Source organism: Podarcis tiliguerta, assembly GCF_965153285.1.
Source record: "Podarcis tiliguerta genome assembly, chromosome: 8".
In the NCBI taxonomy this organism is placed as follows: Eukaryota; Metazoa; Chordata; class Lepidosauria; order Squamata; family Lacertidae; genus Podarcis; species Podarcis tiliguerta.
Window position 1 is genome coordinate 16539988 of NC_139541.1, and position 20503 is coordinate 16560490.

The window sequence follows — 20503 nt, forward strand, 5'->3', positions numbered from 1 at the left end:
TTGCAGAGGTGCTTCGCAAGACGAATTTCCCTATGGGCTTGCTTAGCAAGACGAAAAATGACGAAAAATTTTGAATTTTTTTCCCCGCTCCAAAACCCCTTTTCCTGAAGCGCTAAGCTGCTAAAAGCATTTTAGAGCAAAACCGCTAATCCCCCAAGCCTTAAAAAGCCGTTTTTAGCCCTTAAATTGTCAATAGCGCTAATAGCACTAATCCGTCAATGGGCTTGCTTCGCAAGACGAAAAAACCGCAAGACGAAAAGACCCGCAGAACGGATTCTTTTCGTCTTGCGAGGCACTACTGTATTAAAATACATCACTAAAACAATACAGATAATTGTTAAAGTGACTGGCTAATAACAAAAAGAAACATCTGCAAAGGCCCTTCGGCATAAAAAAAGAGGTTCAGGAGACACCTGAAAGCAAAAAGTGAGGATGGCTGTTGAATCTTTGCTTGTATGGGACTGGCAACACTAAAATTCTATTCTCAGACTCATATTAAAGTTTTGTGCCAAGAAAAACCACATTCTGTAACCTGGATAAATTATTTCAGTGGGCCAAGTTTGCACAATCTTTCAAAATTTGCATAATTTATTTTGGTTTCTCGTGGGATCAGGAGAGATAGTGAAATGCCACACTCAGTTTCCTGAAAATACCTCTGACTTCTGAGATTTCAGCCGCCGTTGCTAGCGCCCTTTCAAAACATAGCTCCGTAACTAGAAGGGCTAGGAACTTGCTTTAAAGAAATTCAAAGAAGCTGAATTCTTCCCTGCACGTTGTGAATTGGATTCAACTGTCTCCTTTTCTGGTGGCAAAGTCTTCTCTCAGCTGAAGACTTTCAAGCAGGGGGCAGCCTTCTGCTTTAAGGAATCTTGTTCCTTGCTGAGAAGAAAGGTTTCTTAGCCCAATGCTCTGCTACCATGTCTTTGTTTCTTGAAGGACCAGCTTCAGAGCATGACTTCCTGTTGTGCTGAAAAGGGGATCTCCAGGTCTTGATGTGACCTAAGAATCTTCCCTTCTATGAAACATCTGGAGCATTTTCAGAAAGACTGCTTTAAAAAATAGGTTCGGAAAAACCAATTTTCCCCCATCTCTGTGTTATATGTTTTCCACAATATATTCTTTTTTTGGGGGGGGGGGAGTGAGGGGCAGAGAGTTAAAACATCCATCATTGAGACAGGTTAGGTAGGGGAGGAGGTGTGGAGATGGTCTCACGGGAATTAGAGGCAGAAAGTATGCCATTTCTTTGAGCCTAGTAGTGGTCCAGAATATTTTCCAGTCATGCAGCTGGGTTTGGTCACATCCAGGCCTGTTCGTTAAACACTCATTTTGATCAGTTTGCACAAAGTTTATGAGAAAGTTAGATGATGCTGGCTATTGATTGAGCCTTCATTTTTATTTGATAGCAGAGAGGTTAGACGGTAGTGCCACAAGCAAATGTTATTTCACACTCTTCATTGTGTTTCCCCATCACTTTCCTTATTGCAAGAAGTCACAATGGGGGTGGGTAGTGGTGGAGGACCAGGTTTTCATGGGCAAGAGCCACAGCTCAACTTTAATTACGCAACCTGAATTTGCAGATACGCAATTGAATCTCACTTGAAAATATGAAGAGTCTTCAGAAGGAATACCAGCAAAGTAACTGCCATTCATTATGGCAGAAATTTTCATGGACTGCAGTCCACATATCGGCTATTGCTGTCAAGTCCGTAGCAGAAGGCAGCTAATGCTACAGTGCTTTGTGCTACTAATAGAGATAGGGGAGAAATCTGATTCAGTTTGCATTAAAAGGCAAAACTCCTTTTAACAACCTGAAATAATACAAGAACCTAAGCACAGCCCCCTTTTGAAGTTCACACTTTTCAGAATTTTGCAGAGCAGTTCTCCAGCCGGGTAAAGTGCCCCAGAAATCAGAATGCATATGTTAGGGTAAAATATGCATTATGTTAAGGGAAATTGCTTTGCAATAATGTGTACATTAGACAAAACTGCAATAAAAAATGTGTGTGTTGGGAGAAATCCGTGCAAATTTTCAGGACGACTTTAAAAAAATAAAAATTGCAAATTGATGGGGAACTGTGGAGAGCTGAACTTAATGAGAAACTGAGAGAAACCAAAACTGAGAGAAACCAAATCCCTAAGGATTAGACAGAAGTGGGCCCCAGTGTGTTCAGCAGGGCTTAGTCCCTAGAAGACATGTTTAGGATAGCAGAGTACTGTGGAACCTTGGTTAGTTGTTAGTTGACAAACAAATCTGCTCCCAAACTCCGAAAGCCTGGAAGTAAGTGTTCCGGTTTTCGAAAGTTTTTTGGAAGCCGAACATCCGACGCAGCTTCCACTTGAGTGCCTAAGAACCATAAGAGCCTGAGTGCTGGAACAAGCCAGTGGCCCATCTAGTCCCAACATCCTGTTCTCACAGTGGCCAACCAAATGCCCCGGTGGTAAGCAACAAACAGGACCTCACCACAAGATGACTCTCCTCCCCTATCATTTTGTGGAAGTGTGTGCATGTGGGTGTTCTGCAGAGCAAGATGTGCCCTTTGGGCTCTACCTAACTTTCCCCCATTTCTCCCAAGACCTCCTGCCATAAGGGTTGCCTGGCTTCATTTGTGGCTGCACAGTGTGAATTCCTATCCGTGTGAGAGATGCACTGCATTAGCAATCGGGCGAGGAACTAGGCCGCTTTTGACAGGTGATGAGGGAAACGCGCTTGGCAGCAAAGCCTGCGGAGAGAGCTTGCCTCTTCTTTTATTCATTTCCTCATTACTTGAGCGTCGGAGCAGAGGACGGCACGGAACCCGAGAAGCTTGTTTTATCAGCGGCCTGGGTTTTAATAGCAAAGCTGGTTAAGCACCAGGAAGTGAGGCGAGGGCTGCCCCAGCCCCTGGATTTGCTATCGAAACAAATCGGCGGCATTGAGACGCTGGCTTGCGATGTGTAATGAAGGCCTGGGGGAGAGACGGGGGGCTTATTTGGGCACCTGGTGTGACCCTTTTGGTAATCGCAGCTGGCTTTAAAACAGGCGCGGGGGGGGAATCGGGGAAGGACAGAGGGCTCTTGGTATGGCTTCTTAATAAGAAATTTGTGGGCCTTCCCTTTTCTCCTCCCAGCCGTGGTTTCCAGGCTCCTGGAGGGCAACCAAACCTTCGTGTGTCAGTAACAAGGGAATGAAAACAAGGGAATGAAAACTTTGGGGCCTCCTCTCCATATGGAGCTCATTTGACTTCTCTCTCTCTGTGGTCTGTGGTGATGGTAGGCAAAAAGCACCTTCGGCCTCCACCCAAGAGGCTCAGTGAGATGACCAGGCAGTGATGGGGGGGGGGCATCTTTACAGATGGCAAGGGACCCACGAGATGGAGTCTAGCTAGGTAGGAGAATAACCCAGTCCCTTCTGCATGCCAAGTACATGTTCTGCCACTGAGCTCTATACAACCTCTCCTGCATACGTGTTTGCAGCTGCCTTTATTTATTCATTTGCCAGGAAGGCGAAAAGTGTGTTGGTTGGAGCTAAACTACTCAGGAGTTGGCTTCCCTTCTCCACATAACAGCAGCCTGTAGCTGGATCTGGCCAAAGGCCCATCTAGTACAGTTTCCATAGTGCTAATTTTTTTTTATTTAGTTTCCATAGTGGACACCCAGATGGCTCAAAGAAGTCCACAGGCAACAGCCCTCCCTCACTGCTACTTATATGAACATAATCAGAGACTTACAGGGTCAGGCCAGAGGCTGACCTATTGACCAACAAGGTGCATATGGGGAGCCCGTGAGCAGAACCTGAGCACAAAAGAGCTCTCCTCACCTGCTGGTGTCTCTGACCGGGGAGGAAGAACATAACCAGTGTGACTGGTAGCCACAGTGAAGATGCCCTGTCCTCTGTCAAGATGCAATATTTTCTGCCCCCCCCCCCCCAATGTCCAGCCTTTCCCACCACATGACCTCACATAAGCGTCTCTCTCTGGTCTCTCTCACTCTCCCCCGTCTCTCCCCCCCCCCAACCAACACATTGCAAATTCCGCCCTAGCTGAGGCCTCGGCGTCTCTGGGATCAATTAAATGCTCGCCGGGGACCTGCTGGAAGGAATCCTTCCTCGTTTTCTGGCAGCTGTGCTACATCACAACCAGGGCGTTGATACGCTTTGACCTTCCCTCTGAGAACAGGGGTCCTTCCTTTCCTCCTCCCCCTTGTTCTTGTACTTTCCAACCCTCCGTTCTCATCTGGAAGATCCGTCTCGGTTATTTCCTATTCTGCTGCGGAAAAACGTCGTCTTCTCTTTTTATTTTTTAAATGGGCTGGGGAAAATGTGGCTTCATGTGGGAGTTACGATGGAAGGGTTAGTTTGGGTGGGTGGTTTGGGGGTGCTTTTGTCTTAACAACATGGCTAACCTTGACTGGCTCCTCTTTGAGTGGAAATTTTAGCCTCCTTTCCATCTTTGATTTCCGTCTTCTTGGGAGACCCGGAGTGCTCTTCAACATGGGGATAAAACCAAAGCAATGACATATTATTAAAATGCATATTTAAACTCTAGCTCTCACCAGGGCCAATTAGAGCGAGGAGCAGTGGTCAGGCGGGAGGGCCATTTGCCGGGCCCTCAGGCTCAAAGGAGGCCTCGGATTTAATTGTGTGGCATTTGATAAGTTTCACCAGTTGCCTTTAATGCAGATCAGAGCAGAATATGACACGCGCTCTCAGCTTAGAGCTGCAGATTTAAGCAAATATGAGATGTGATTTGGGGAAAGAGGTAGGCTTGTACTCATTATTAATCCTAATCAGAGTAGACCAGTTTAACAGAACTCAGGATAGCTCAGTCGGAAGAACGTGGGGCTCTTTAGCTTAGGGTCATGTGTTTGAGCCCCACGTTGGGCAAAAGATTCCTACACTGCAGGGGGGTTGGACTAGATGACGTCTGTCCTCCCTTCCGACTCCACAATTCTATGTAATGAAGGAATGTTACTAACTTAGATTAATTAATTTTAATGGGGAGAATACTGCTGCACTGATGTCCTGCTTTTTGAATGAGTTACCGAGTCTGGCTGGCCAACAGGATGATGGGCTAGATGGACCTTTGACCTATTGTCATATCAACACATTCAAAAACATAATAAGTCAAGAGGCAGAAGATAAAATTCAGGTCTCTTCCCTACCCCCCAGCACACAATGATGCACAGTACTCTTATTAGCAAGGGAGGATTATCTCAGGGTTATAAAAGGAGGCCACATCCAAAGGGACTTCCTTTGGGCTGATCCAGTGTTTGTACTGGAAGTGAACAAAGCTAGGACTCTCTTAAAATGCCGTTTTAAATTTTTTGGAGGCTGTGCATGTCCGGCGGTGGTGATGGTTTTCCCAGGCAGGATGCTGGACTAGCAACTGTGAAATGTTTCAGATGTTTGATATATGCTTCAGTTGCTGTGTTACTCCCCGAGAAGGAAACAAACCCAGAACAAATTAGGACCTTGAATTCAGCCAACTTTTCCCTAGCACCTAATTTTTAGTGACTAGGAAACCTCTTTTCCACTATGGTATCTGTGAGGCTCAGACCAGCGGCAGGTTATTTGCAAGCCTCTTAGCCATTGGCTGAGGTGTTGTGATGACATGGAATTGTTCGGGGTGCTGTGCCAGTAATAGAAATTATGCAGTAGGCTATATGAGTGGGACTATGTTTCACATGTTGATGCAAAGTTCTTGGTCACATCTTTGGGTTGCATGCACCTAAATCCTACTCAGAGTAGATCCATTGAAACGAATGGACCTAAGTTGTGTTAATTTCAGTGGGGTCTACTCTGAAAAGGACTAGCATTGTCTACATTCCGTTGTCTTCAGGACTCTTAATACACATTTGGTAATCTGCAAAACATCAGTACTAGTGGTGGTTAAATAAAGTGGACTAGAATCATGCTGAAGTAAACTGCAAGCCTGTCCATTGGCTTGCAGTGCTAGGAATCTAATCTGAGTAGAACTAGCATTGACTACAACCCATTAACTTTGATGTGTTAGGTTAATCTGGAGGAATGACTGTGGTATTATAGGGTGGCATTCAGCTAAGTTTGACTCCGGGTGGACCTGTTGAAAATAATGGACCCAACTTAATAAAATTTAGTTTCATGCCACTCTGCATTCAGCCAGCAGTAGTGCAACAGGAGCAGTGTGTGTGTGTGTGCGTGTGTGTGTGCGCGTGTGTACGCCCCGTCCCCGGCTCCTGCCCTAGTGCAGAAGAGAAGTTGGGCAAAAAGCCCAACAGTGGGCAAAAGATTCTTGTACAGTGATACCTTGGGTTACATACACTTCAGGTTACATACGCTTCAGGTTACAGACTGCTAACCCAGAAATAGTGCTTCAGGTTAAGAACTTTGCTTCAGGATGAGAACAGAAATTGTGCTCCGGCAGCAGCAGGAGGCCCCATTAGCTAAAGTGGTGCTTCAGGTTAAGAACAGTTTCAGGTTAAGAATGGACCTCCGGAACGAATTAAGTACTTAACCCGAGGTACCACTGTATTGCAGGGGTTTGGACTAGATGACCCTCAAGGTCTCTTCCAGCTCTACAATTCTATGAGAACCGATCATTGCTGCTTGAAAGTCCAGTGTGTAAATGTGTCTGTAGTCCAAAGCATCTGAGCACCAAGCTGGGGGAGAGGCTGTGTTAGAGTCGCAAATGCAGGCCACTTGACCCATAAGTGTGCACTTGAGCCACCCCCGATTGTGAGCCTGGCAGGGCTGTTAAAGGAAGCTTAACAGGACCCCCTATTTCTCTGTGTGTGGGGCTCTGAATAGTTTCCGCGAGGGCTGTTCTCAATCCCCAACACACACCCTCTGTTCCTTCCCCCTTCTCTAGTTAAGTATGATGAGTCCCTGAGCAGCCACTGAGACCAAGTAACTGCTCTTAGGTACCATAATGGCCATTAAATGATTTTTATGAGCTGAGATCGGCACCGTCCCCCTCCTCAGCTTCTGGAGCCGCACTCGAGGCAGTCCCGTGGCAGTTGTGTGTTGGGAATTTGCAGGCCGCTGACTCTTAATTGATGCGATAAATTGTGACTTAGCGGGAAAGAGGTGCACTGCGACATCTAGCTGTGGGGGTGGAGCGGGGAGGTTAGGCATTGAGCTCTGGGGGTCCCTGGCGAAAGCATCAATTGCTGGAGTAAATGCTCAATATAGGTGCTGTGCTCAGATTTCCAGGAATGGCTTCAATTTAAAAAACAACCAGGAGTGTCATTTTTGTTAGGGTGCAACTGAATACTTTGTTACATATTTGGAACCTTCCTGTGTTGGTTGCTGAATACTGTATGTAAAATATTGGGGGGGGGGGTGGAGGCATTTTTAGAGTGGCAAGTGGGAGGGGTATTTAACCCTTTTGTGCCTGCCACTTTTTTCCTCTGCAGTCTCCCATCCACTGCTGTTTCCTCCCATTTCTCAGGGTTCCCAAGCACCATGGTGCATTAAACTATGGTTTATTAAACCATGGCATAGCATTACAATGAAACCTTGGTTCTCGTACTGCTTAGTTGACAAACAAATCGGCTCCCAAATGCCGAAAACCCAGAAGCAAGTGTTCCGGTTTTTGAACGTTTTTCGGAAGTCGAACAACCGACGCGGCTTCCGCTTTAAGCTCCTGCAGCCAACCGGAAGCCGCGCCTTGGTTTCGGTTTTGGGAGTCGAATGGATTGCGTTCGAGAACCAAGGTTCCACTGTACTTGTGAGCCCTGCAGCTTAGCTATGGTTTATTAACTGTGCTTAAAGATTACTCATTAATTAAAGCATCTACTTGGTTTACAAAATTAGTTAATGCTAACCACAATTTAGTATTGCATAGGAATCCAGTCTCCTGCCAAACTGGTTAAGGAGCTATCACCACCCAACAGCTATAGAGCTGTGGATAAAGAGCCACAAAAGATTCAGACAAAGGCGCAGCAGCCTTTTCTGGTGCTTTTAATCATTCTGTAATGTAAGAAACGAAGGTCTAATTGATAATCTGCTGTACGCCTCAGCTTTGATGATGGTTTGTTCACACCATTAACATTAACTATAGTTTGTTTTGCGTAGGGATTATGGAGGTGTCAACAGAGCCACCCCAACAGACGACTGACTTTATTTAAAAAACCTCCCCCCTTCAGCACATCTTGATTGAGTCACCTAATCTGATCTTTTCCTCTTTCTCTCCCCCCTTCCCTTCCTTCGACTCCGGATATCTCCCCTTCCACAGAATCGGGGTCGCCTTGCTGAGAAGAGGACCATCCCCTTGCCTCCTACCAGGACCCCAAAGAAAGAGCTTCCCTCTATTTTCTCACACAGTGACGACAGCGAGGAGAGTGACAAGGTCAACGGTCACCACCCTGATGTCAAGCAAGAGGAGGATTTGCATATTAGTATCATGAAAAGAAGGTAATTTTGTTTATTGTGATTTCCTATCTCACCCCCACCCCACCCCAAAGCATTGAGTGTGAGTTGATCATTTGTGCTTCTACCCCAGCGGTTGCAAGTTGTGAGACTGCAAAAAGTCTCTGATTGGATGGCTGCATATCCCCTTTGAAAGCCATTGGTTGGCATGCTGTGATGTCATGTAGTGCTCATAAAAATCCACATGCCCTGAAAGCAAGCCTAGACAGTAAGATTCTGTGATCACACTTCTTGTAGAAGAGTTATGCCGTAAAAAACATATTTGTTGTGCTTTCCCCACTTCCCTGAGTCATAATAGATTCCAGGGGCAGTGGGTTTGATTTTCTTTAGAGGAGAGATCGCTGGAGATTTGAATGTCATTTAAAAATATTTGCTTTATTTACAAGTGTACAAGTACAGACAAAGACTCTATTGGAGCAGATATGCTACCCCACATCAAGGGGGTCACAGGTTCAATCCCCAGCATCTCCAGGTAGGGCTGGGAGAAACCCATGTTTGAAATGCTGGAGAGCTTCTGCCAGTCAGTGCCGACAATACTGAGCTAGATGGACCAATGGTCTGATTCAGTATAAAACAACTTCCTATATTCTACACCCCTGGCAATGTAGCTGCCATGGGTAGAGGAGAGGCAATTTTTCCTTCTGGGGAAACAAAGCAATCCCCAAAGAGAGTCCAGACTTTGGATTCCTCTGGGAAAGCATGCATTGTGTAATACCTTGTAACGGAGAGGCAATGAAAATGTATTGCAGCTGTGTCTCATTGCCCTCCACCCCCCAAGTGTATCATTACAGCTATTCTTGATCATCATCACCACCACCATCCCCTCCCTGCGCTCGCTAATGCACAGAGTTGCTTGGATTCCGAAACAAGCCCTATAAAAACAAAGGAATGGGAGAGCAAAGGCGTGTAATTGCTTTTCTAGTTCTGTATGTGAGGGGGTTTTATGTGCCTGTTGCTTGCCAGTCACTAAGCCGTTTTCCTCCCACTTTGCCGGGTCACCAACAGCAGAGGTCTGGGGAGCTGGAGTGGCACAGCATCTCCTCCCCCAAACCCCCACCCCAACGGAAAAAGAAGCATCTCTGGCTTGACACCCTGTTTCTTGTGGCCATTGTTGTGGATGCAGTTTATTAATTCTGCATGTAAAGCTGGGCAATAGGTCTGCGTCCTTCCCTACCACGGGTGCGCGATGTGCTATGGAGCCAGGCACAAAGCGTCTCCAAATTGTTCATCCTTCCTTTTTAACTACCCATTTAATTCAGCGCCTCTGTTCCAGTAGCCCTGCTTTGTCTTACTAAGGAGGGAGGCGAATAGTTTGTTAGATGAACACCCAGGGTTTGCAAACCAATAAAATGCTTTTATCTTCAGAATTTTAATTATAGTGATTTGCTTGGGCTCATTGGCGAGAAAATACAGTCAAGAAAGAGAGAAGAGGAGAGAAAGTTTTAACTATTAGTCGTTGGCTTGGTCATCTACTAAAGTGGTTTCCTCTGAGATTTTGCATCCCAGTTTTGTGCATAACGTACACCAGTGGCACTTGCCTCCCAGTGTACCTGTGATTTCAGCCTCGCTCTGTTTTCATGGAAGGTCTCGAGGCTAGAAAAATCCCCAGTTGACTACGTCCTTGGTTACAGATTTTGATTCTGAGACCAATGAGTTCAGAATACTTTGCCGTGCACTTTTAAGCCAGTCTTTCTCCGCATAGTGCCTTCCAGTTGTTTGGACTCCCAACTCTCATCAACGCCAACCAACCTGGCCAATGGTCCAGGATGCTATAATCTTAGATGTCTATATTTGCTTGCTTGTTTGTTTTCTGTCTGAAGATCTCAGGGCATTTCACAGAATAAAAATACAAGTTAAAACAACACAAATATGCAATAAAAAGAAGAACAAAAGCAAAACAAACTAATAATCCTCCTCTAACAGGTTCCCTGCCCTGTGTTAAGCCACGGTTTAGTGTGTCGAGAAGATGTCTGTCTATGTCTCCTGGTTTTTGTCCTCCCTCTCTTCTGCTTTCTTTGCTCCACTGAGAGAGATTGGAGCTTGGAAGCTTTTGCTATTCCTTAACTCGTTCTTTCAATTACACTCTGGCCTATAGGTGACCTGGAATTGCAAGTGAGTGGTCTGCCAGAGGAGGGCTAGCAGCAAGTGGGGTTGTTAGAGATAGGAAACTTGCTTGCCAGTGTGGTGTAGTGGTTGAGAGCGGTAGTCTTGTAATCTGGGGAACCGGGTTCGCGTCTCCGCTCCTCCACATGCAGCTGCTGGGTGACCTTGGGCTAGTCACACTTCCTTGAAGTCTCTCAGCCCCACTCACCTCACAGAGTGTTTGTTGTGGGGGAGGAAGGGAAAGGAGAATGTTAGCCAATTTGAGACTCCTTAAAGGGAGTGAAAGGCGGGATATCAAATCCAAACTCCTCCTCTTCTTCTTCTTCTTCTTCTTCTTCTTCTTCTTCTTCTTCTTCCATGCTCAGCATAGGAATGCAACATTCAGTTCTTCTCTTGGTAGCCTCCAATAGATTAGTAAAACCCTTTTTCGGGTTAGTCCAAACTCATCCTCCTGACCATGTGTGAGGGGAAGGGAGGAACACATGAGCCTGAGAGTAGGCCTGGCTCCACTAAACCATGGTTTAATGTGATGTCTGAATATGGCCACTGAGTGTTTTTCAATCTCAGCTCCTTTCCCCCCCCCACCCCGCCTACAAAAATAGTGCTGGCCTGCCTTATAGGGTAGGAATGAGGATTACTGAGATCCTCTATACCACTTCAAAATAGTACTACCATATTTAACAGAGAATGATTTACAAACTGTGTGGTTTGGAATATTAAGGAAGAGGTTATCTCTTGACACGTGGGGCTCAGGTAATTTATCTGCCTATAGGCTGAAAACTGTTTGCTTCCCTGAGAAACTAGCCATTCATTGATCTGCCTGTGATGTTAGCATTCCTTACTGCTCGGGGAACGCTGCCGGAATAGAATGTTGACAGACACTGCAGCTTCCAAAAGTGAAGCAAAAGGTCATAATGCCTGATAGGATGAAAATCCTTAGTAGATACAAATGGTCAGGAGGTGGGGGAAGCAACAGAGATGCAGCCTGGGCAGAATAAGCTGAAAAGGAAGAGGGTAGTGGAGCCAAGAGACGCAAAGCTCCTGGGCAAAGTTACTGAAGGAAGAGAGCGAGAAAGAGCTGGCAGGAAGCAAGTAGGCTACCAAGTGAGCACTGGGTCACAAGTCAAAGAGCAGGTGGTCTTTCATGTCACGAAGAGTGAGGAACCCTTTTCAGTCCAGGGGCCACATTTCCTTGTAGGCAATCTTATGAGGGCCACATGCTAGTGGTGGGTAGGTCCAGGGTGAGTAGGACAACAGAGGTGACTCTTAACCTTTGTACAGTAGCTACAGTCAAGGGTGTATGGGGTGTTTGGGGAGGGGTAGTACCTCTTGTGGGGGGCATGTCGTGCTCCTTCTGGGTAAGTGTGTCTACCTTTGGTCCCCACCCTGCACTCAGCTCTCACCTGTGGCTCCTAGAAGCTGTCGGCATGTGACAGTGGCCACACCCTGGGAATGAATGGCTTTGAGTGGCCGGCAAAAGCAGGTGAGGGTGTCCAATGGATCTCAAACCCTCGGCGAGTTAGGTACTTCCCTGCATGCAAAGACAGGCTTTGGCCGATTGAACGGATGGAGACTGATAAGTTGGTCCAGTGGTGGAGAACACAGTTTCTGCACCTCCTGTAGAGGGAAGCGAGGGGCAGGTGGGGCTTGGGCTACCTTCCCAGGTTGACATCTAGGAGAATGCAAACTCTGATCCTATACCTCCGCTGCCTGGAGCCCTGGACTTTGAGCTTCCCCACCCTTGGTTTAAACTAACCAGCTGAGTCACTAATAAAATAAGCTAAGTAAGAAGAGCCCTGCTGGATCGGGCAGGCCAGTAGCTCATCATAGCCCATCATCTTGTTATCTCTTGACAACAAGATGCCTCTGGCACACCGGCAGAGGACCCAAGAGCAACAGGACTCTCCTCACTTGTGATTCTCATCAACTGGCATCCCACAATTATTTGGCGTCCCCTATAGTTTTTCTGCCTCTGGCTTGCGTTAAGTGGACCAACATTTTGTATCCTATTAGTATGTGTGTTTGAACGCGTAAGATCCTCACTCCAGCCCACCCACCCTAGACAAAGAATAGGAATCTGATGGAACGGTCTTCAGTTTCTATCAGCGACTAACAGCCACTCGTGGAGAAATCTACCTTTCGGTGCAGGCCCCTGCAGCTGACGTCAAGTGCCCCTACCAGCAAGAAGAAGCGCAACCAAAACGCGTCTTTTAAAACTGGCAACAGTCCTTTTGGCTTGGGGCTGGTGGGGAATGCTCTTTTAAATCGGCAGTCTCACGGGTTGATCAGGCAAAACAGCTCCGGGGGTAGCTGGGATAGTTTATTGGTGTCCTGCCAATGTGCTGGGAGTTGTCCGTACAGCCCGCAGTTAATTCGAAGAAGAGAGGGGGAGAGGGTTGGGAAGCGAGACTACGGATTGGAACAAGGGAGGTGTGGAAAGATTGATGGATGAGGTTAAGGGAGGGTCAGATATACGTTTTTAGAATTCCCCTCATTTCGCCGCTATTATTTTGACTGATGGGCTGAGTGTCTCTGCGGTTTAGCGGGGGGGGGGGGCTTTCTGTCCGCCCCCCCTCCCCCGTTCCGCTGCTTTCCCCCCTTCCCCTGCCCCCATTTCCTTTCCACTTTGCCTCCAGTGAACCGGGTCACCGCGCCGTTCTTACCCAGACTTCCATCTTCTAATAGCAAAATTGCCAGCCTCCGTGAAGGCTTTAATGGTTTGGGGCTGTCAGTCTGTCAGCCGCATCCCTGGTGCTCTTAAGTGGAAATCTATTTCTGACATCCCTGAAGGCTGCTGCTCTTTGCCTCTCTAATTGATTGGAGTTCAAACCAAAGCAGCCCCCATTCTCCCACCCCCCACCCCCATTCTGCATCCCTGCTCCCCCGCCCTCCTTACATGTTTCTGGCACTTGTGGGACGCAGCTGTGTGCAAAGGGGGCAGGGAGTGGGTCAGGTCTGTGGCTCCCATCTTCTCTGGGAACCTTCATAAGTAGGAATCTCTCTACTGAGAATTATGCTCAACTAAATCCTACTCGGAGCAGACCCATTTAAATTTATGTACCTACATTCAGTCGTATTTATTATCATCCAAAGGGTCTACTCCCAAGTAGGACTAGTATTGGATACAGCTCAGTATCTCCAGCCCAACGTGTTCTTTTGAGGCTTTTATGGGACCATCTACCCACTGGTATATGTGTGTGTTTGTTGCAAGTCGTCATGGTGTAGTGTATGTTATGTAGATTTGTGTTTTATATTTTAAATGCGCCCCACAATCCTTGGATGAAGGGTGTATAGAAATTTAATTTTAAAAGATGAAGATAAAAGACTCTTAAGATGCCCAGGTCTGGGATTTATCTTCCATTGACATAAGGGCCAGCCCTACAATTGATCAATCAATCAGTTTATTTAGTGTTTTTGTTCTCTGCACTTCAGCAACAAAAAAGGGTCTCAGAGCAGCTTACATACAATAAGTTAAGCAAGACAAGTCCCTGCCTGCAGACTTACAATCTTAAAAAAATCACTAAAGGTAAGAGGGATAGGGAGGGAAGAGGAAAAAAGCAAACTTGGGCACTAATCCTTAAAGTATTAGTTCTGTTAGGTAGACAGACTGCCCCCTTTTGCAAAACTAAAATGTATGTTATGCAAAATTCCATACAACAGTATGTACAGTATATTATTAGGAGTTTGCATTAAAATGCTGATGAGTTTTCATGGGGCCTTCAAAAACAACAAAACACTGGAGACTGATGTAGAAATGTGGAGAACTAAATTTAAGACTGGAAAAATGAGAAATTGAGAGGAATCAAAGTTGGTGTGTTCACCCAACCCTATGTATAGAGTGGTCTCACTCACTGGATCATCACCTTGTTGTGGGGAGTGGACCTGCATGTTCCTATGACCCTTGTAAGCGAAGCCGTTGGGAGTCCCATACCCCCACCAGGGTTGTCAAAGGGGAGGAGCTAGGAGCTAGACAAAGAATGATCCAAGAAGTCCTCAATGGCAGAACAGGCAGAAGAAAACAAGTTACAGTGGCTGTGAAGGCAGATAGAACAGATTGCGGAAATTATCGAGGCATCTCTTTATTAGCTGCAGCCGGCAAATTCTTACAACTCCTTGAAAGATTCCATCAGCAGTATCTCTGGAAATTCTTACACATCACTTGGGAAGACAGGTGAACTACTGGAACTGGAAGAAGCAGATTCTTCAACATCAACTTTGTTGGACTGGTCATGTTGTGCAGATGCCTGATGATAATCTTCCAAAGCAACTACTCTATTCTGAACTTAAAAATGGAAAGCGTATTGCTGGTGGTCAACAAAAGAGGTTTAAAGACACTCTCAAGGCAAATCTTAAAAAATGTAGTATAAACAAAGACAATTGGGAAATTCTGGCCTGCGAGTGCTCCACTTGGAGAACAGCCTTTACCAAAGGTGTCATGGACTTCGAGGACGCTTAAACTCAGGACGAAAGGGAGAAACGTGCTAAGAGGAAGGCACGTTTGGCAAACCCTCACCTTGATCAACTCCCCCACTGTGGAAGGACGTGTGGATCCAGAACTGGCCTCCGCAGTCACTTACAGACTCACGGTTAAGACTGTGTTCACGGAAGACAATATTACTCTGCTACGAGTGATTGCTAAAAAAGTAGTAGTATAGAGAGGTGCTGTGGTTAGGACAGCGGGGAGGAGAAATCTCTAGGCCTGTTTGTACCACCATTCAAGGGCCCAGCTTCCTAGGTTCAGTGTGGAGAGCCAGTGTGGTGTAGTGGTTAAGAGTGGTAGTCTCATAATCTGGGGAACCAGGTTCGCGTCTCCGTTCCTCCACATGCAGCTGCTGGGTGACCTTGGGCCAGTCACACTTCGTTGAAGTCTCTCAGCCCCACTCACCTCACAGAGTGTTTGTTGTGGGGGAGGAAGGGAAAGGAGAATGTTAGCCGCTTTGAGACTCCTGAAGGGGAGTGAAAGGCGGGATATCAAATCCAAACTCTTCTTCTTCTTCTTCTTCTGGTTGGGCTTTTGCCACTGCGTTCCCTGCCAGTGATGCTGTTCCTCAGCCTAGCCCTTCGGTGTTCTCCTGACATTTCCTCCTCCAGCACAGCTGCTTGCTGCCGCCGCCGCTTCATAGTAATGACTGTCACCCTAATAAATAAAATACATTTAAGATCCGTCTGGGAAACGAGCGCTGGATTTGATCCAGAGTGCCAGGAAGCGGCAGCGGGTCTAATGAGGACTTAGATTTGATAGTGAGCGGAAATGGCTACTTTATTGTGCTGTGGAACTGGCAGGCAGCGCAGAGGGGGAGGTTGAGTGTGTGCTGGGAGAAATCCCTTCCTAAAAGGGAGCCAGGTAGAGCACCTGCTTTGCACGGAGAAGGTTCCAAGTTCAATATACAGCATCTCCAGGTAGGGCTCAGAAAGGCTCCCTGCCTGAAATGCTGGATAGCCACTGCCAGTCGGTGTAGACAGCATTGACCTAAAGGGACATTTTTTCTGAGTTTGTATAAGGCAAGCTGGTCCCTCTTCCAACAAGCCCCAGAGAGCAAAAGCACCTAGGTCTGTGTTAGGGATGGTGGAGTAATGAGAACCTCTCCAAATTCGCACTCTGTGAAATAATATGTGAGCTGACACTCAGCTATCCAACAAATATTACACACAGAAACTATCTACAAGGGTGTAAAATTGCATATATGGGTGAAAATGCTGGTATAAGTTGCAGTCTTTTTCCTGGGGCTTGTGCCCCAGCTAAATCCCACTTAGAGCAGACCTACAGTGGACCTACATCATGTCCATTAGCTTCCAATAGGTCTACCGGAGCGCTAGCATTGCATACAACCCAATATCTCCAACCAGACTTGTTCTAGTAGACCTGTTGAAGTTAATGGACACTACCAACTTGTGTGGTATTAATTTTGGTGAGTTTATTCTGAGGAAAACTTAGCCGGCTATAAACGCAGATCTCCTGCCTTTCTTATCAGTTTGTTAAACTCTTTTCTTTTCTTTTTGCATACCTGCTGAAAAGCACAGGTTCCAGTGAGTCATCTAAACTTTCCCAGAGGCACTCCGTCTATTTATGCAGATTTGCATCTTGGGCTTTTAAGAACCTAACAACACCTTGGCCTGTTAGATTTCTGAATGTGTCTGATTATATCTATATATTTTATGTACTATCAGTCAATTTGTCTGTCTGTTAACAGTAGGAATGTTGACTAGCCATCCTTCCACATACAACTGATTTGTTTTAGGAAATAATAACAACTTATTTTAGTTCCCACCATTCACTCTAAGGTCTCAGCGTGGGTTAGGTAAAGGTAAAGGGACCGCTGACCGTTAGGGCCAGTCGCGGACGACTCTGGGGTTGCGGTGCTCATCTCACTTTACTGGCTGAGGGAGCCGGCATACAGCTTCCTGGTCATGGGAAACGCCGTTTACCTTCCCTCCAGAGCGGTACCTATTTATCTACTTGCACTTTGTGCTTTCAAACTGCTAAGTTGGCAGGAGCTGGGACTGAGCAACGGGAGCTCACCCCGTTGCGGGGATTTGAACCTCTGACCTTCTGAACTTGCCCTAGGCTCTGTGGTTTAACGCACAGCGCCACCCTTCAGAGTGGGTTACAGCACTTTAAAATGCAACACTTGGGGTATAGAAGTCTGTCTTATACTGAGCCAGGCCACTGAATTTTCTAGCTCAGTTTTGTTTATACTGCCTGGCATTGGCTCTCTAGGTTTTAGACATGGGTCTCTCCTAGCCCTACCTGGAGATGCTGAGGATTGAACCTGTGACCTTCTGCATGCAAAGCAGATGCTCTACCCCAGAGCTACATCTGCTCCCTTAAGAAGCTGCCAGGAAGATCCGTTATGCTCCTGTACGATCAAACGAGAAGGCTACCTCAAACTCATGGAAACTTATGAGAGACCTACGGGATTGAGGACCCAAATTACTATTGTGTCTCTTTTTTTGCATTTCTAAGAAAATGCCAGGATGTCTGTTGTAATTTTCTCAATAGAATGAACAATTAGTCACTTTTGTATTGGCTTATAGTTCATGTTTATTTATTGATACGCATGTTTCTTGCATGTTTTTTATTTATTTAAAAAATGAAAAAGAAGCTGCCTTGTACGGAGTTGGAGCATTGGTCCTTTTAGCTCCATATTGTTTGCACTGACTGACAGCGGCTCTCCAGACAGCTGTACCTGGAGATGCCAGGGACTGAACCCGGGATCTGCCTCTGAAGATGGTTTGGAAACTTCAGCTAGTGTAGAATAGGACGGCCAGGTTGCTCATTGGAGCAAGATGATTTGAGCATATAATGCTGATCCTGGCCTGACTGCACTGGTTGCCAATTAGTCTCCGACCCCAATTCAAAGTGCTGGTTTTGACCTATAAAGCTTTAAATGGCTCAGGACCAAAATACCTCAAAGGCCACTTAGCCCCAGATGAACCAATCTGAACCTTGCAATCATCATCTGAGGTCCTCCTTTGTGTGCTTCCTCCACGAGAGGGTGGCAACACAAGAACGTGCCTTTTCCACAGTGGCACCCTGCTTGTGGAATGTTCTCCCCAGGGAGGTTCAGCTGGCAACTTAATTATACACCTTTAGGTGCCAGACAGAAATGTTCCACTTCAACCAGCCCTTTGGCTAGCATCCTATCTCCTTTAAAATACGGATTATTGGTTTGCTTTTGTTTTTTATTATGTACTTTCGTGTTTGATATATGCAAAGTTGGCACGCCACCCCTGAGCTTAAAGAGCTTTCCTTAAGACACAGGAACATATTCCGCACCCCTGCTCCCATGACACATTCTTCCATGGTCTCTCAAGATAGACAGATGCCATCAACTACTGGGAACAGAGGGCACGGCCTTATTCAGAGTCAGGCCTTTGGTCTGTCTTTGCACACAGTGATTGCCAGCTTCCCTCCAAGCTGCTTTCTGAGCCCTACCTGGCGATGCAAGTGGGGATTGAGCCTGGCAGCTCTTGCATACAAAACCCTACCACTGATTGGTGGCCCCTTTCCCAGGCCGCCTTCTGCTTCCCCTCCTTTTCCAAGCAGAGAGGAAGCCTTGCCTCTGGTTGTTGAGGGACACATCTGGCTTTTCTTATTAAACCCTGTGTAACTGATTGTGTGTTAGAGGAAGGGCAGGGGAGGTTGCAGCAGAGAAAGGGAGCGTCAGCAGCTGCCTTGCTGCTGTTTGCTTCAAGCTCCCACCCCACTCTAACCCCCTCTTCAAATCTTTCTCTCCCCCCTCCCCATTTAATTATTAGTAATTTATAAGGAGCCTTCTTGGTCCCTCCAACCCACCCAAATACACGACTCGTGCAGCTTGATAGCTTGCAAATTATTAGTAATTTGATTTCAATTGAATGAATAACCCGCTAAAGCGAAACGCACATTAGCCCCAGAAATCTAATTGGAGATAACACCATAGAAACTAAAGGGGGGACGACGACAGAGCCAGAGCTTGGTTAAGCTACCCAGAAAAGGAAGAGGACAGGAGAGGGGGTAGGAGATAGAAGATAATTGGGATTTAATTTCATTTCTTACCTACTCATTTGTTTAAATATGGGTGTTTAATTATCCAGCTCCGCAGATAGCTGCAGTTGCCAAGTTATGAATATGCGCTCCTCACTGCAGCGCTTAATTTCACCTCCCTCTCTCTCTTGCAAAAGAGACTCTGATGCTAGCCAAGCCAGCTTTGATGTTGAGCCATCTTAAGCCTTATTGGGGGGAAACGGGCATCTCATGCAAAAAGGGATATTGTAGAAAGCTGGAGAAGGTTCAGATAGAGGGCAACCAAAAATGTTCAAGGCGTTGGAGCAGCTCCCCTGACAGAAAAGGTTACAGCATTTGGGGCCTTTCGGTTTAGAGAAAAGGGGGGTAAGAGGGGGGGATTGATAGTGGTGTATAAGATCGTACAGGGTGTGGAGGAAGCGGATAGACAGAGGTTCTGCTCCTCATAATGCTAGAACTGGGAGATACTCAATGGAGCAGAATATTGGAACTTACTCCCACAGGAGACAGTGATAGCCACCAACTTGGATGGCTTTTAAAGAGGATTGGGCAAATTCATGGAGGAGAGAGCTATCGATGGCTTAATAGCCAGGAAGGCTATGTTCTGCCTCTGTGGTCAGAGACAATAATGTTTGTTTGCTGGGTCCCACTTTCTGGTTTCCTAGAGGCTTCTGGTTGACCACTATAAGAACAAGATGCTGGACTAGATAAGCCACTGGCCTGATCAGCAGGCTTCTCTTACATCCTTAATGAAGACGAGATAAAATAAATGACTTTTTCATTCCCATGAGATCTAGTGATGCTCACCAATTTGGATAGCTTTTAAAGAGGATTAGACAAATTCATGGAGGATAAGGCTGTCAGTATCTACCAGCCACTAGGGCTATGTCCCCCGCCCCGCCAGAGGCAGCAAGGCTCTGCTGGGAATGTATTTATATATTTTTTATGACTAATTAATTAATTAAATTTCCATACCGCCCTTCATCTGAGGATTGCGGGGCAGTTTGCAATATAAAAACACAAAAATACAAAATGCATAGTAACAAATGAAAACAACCCATCTCCCCCATAACAGTTTAAAAGGCCATAGATTGTTTAATCAGCCAAAGGCCTGGGAAGAGAGGAATGATTTTGCCTGACACCTAAAGATACGCAACGAAGGCACCAGGCGAGTCTCCCTGAGGAAAGCATTCAACAAGCGGGGAGCCACTGCAGAAAAGGCCCCGTTCCTCTGTTGCTACTCTCTGGACCCCTTGTGGAGGAGGCACACGAAAGAAGGGCCTCAGATTATGATCTCAGGGTTTGGGCCGGTTCATATAGGGAGAGGTGGCCCTTGAGGTATTGCAGTCCTGAGCCATTTAAAAGTGGGGAATCACAATTGGGGAGCGTGCTGTTTTGCTCTGGTCCTCCTGTTTGGCCTCTGATGAGCTAAGCCTGAAAGTGAATCCACAGCTTCTAGAACTCCCATGCAGAAAATGATGATCCGGGAGCTCAAGCCAAGCCAAGAT

At 46.4% G+C, this 20503-nt stretch overlaps 1 protein-coding gene across 17 annotated transcripts in view; it reads left to right on the forward strand.

Annotated features, from left to right (window-relative positions):
• SAMD11 (sterile alpha motif domain containing 11) overlaps positions 1-20503 on the forward strand; it is a 317376-nt gene that overhangs the window by 199620 nt on the left and 97253 nt on the right. For all 17 annotated transcript variants that reach the window (XM_083453809.1, XM_083453803.1, XM_083453810.1 and 14 more), the window contains one exon: positions 8193-8371. In XM_083453809.1, coding sequence (XP_083309935.1) covers positions 8193-8371 — 179 coding nt within the window. The remainder of the gene's footprint in view (positions 1-8192; positions 8372-20503) is intronic.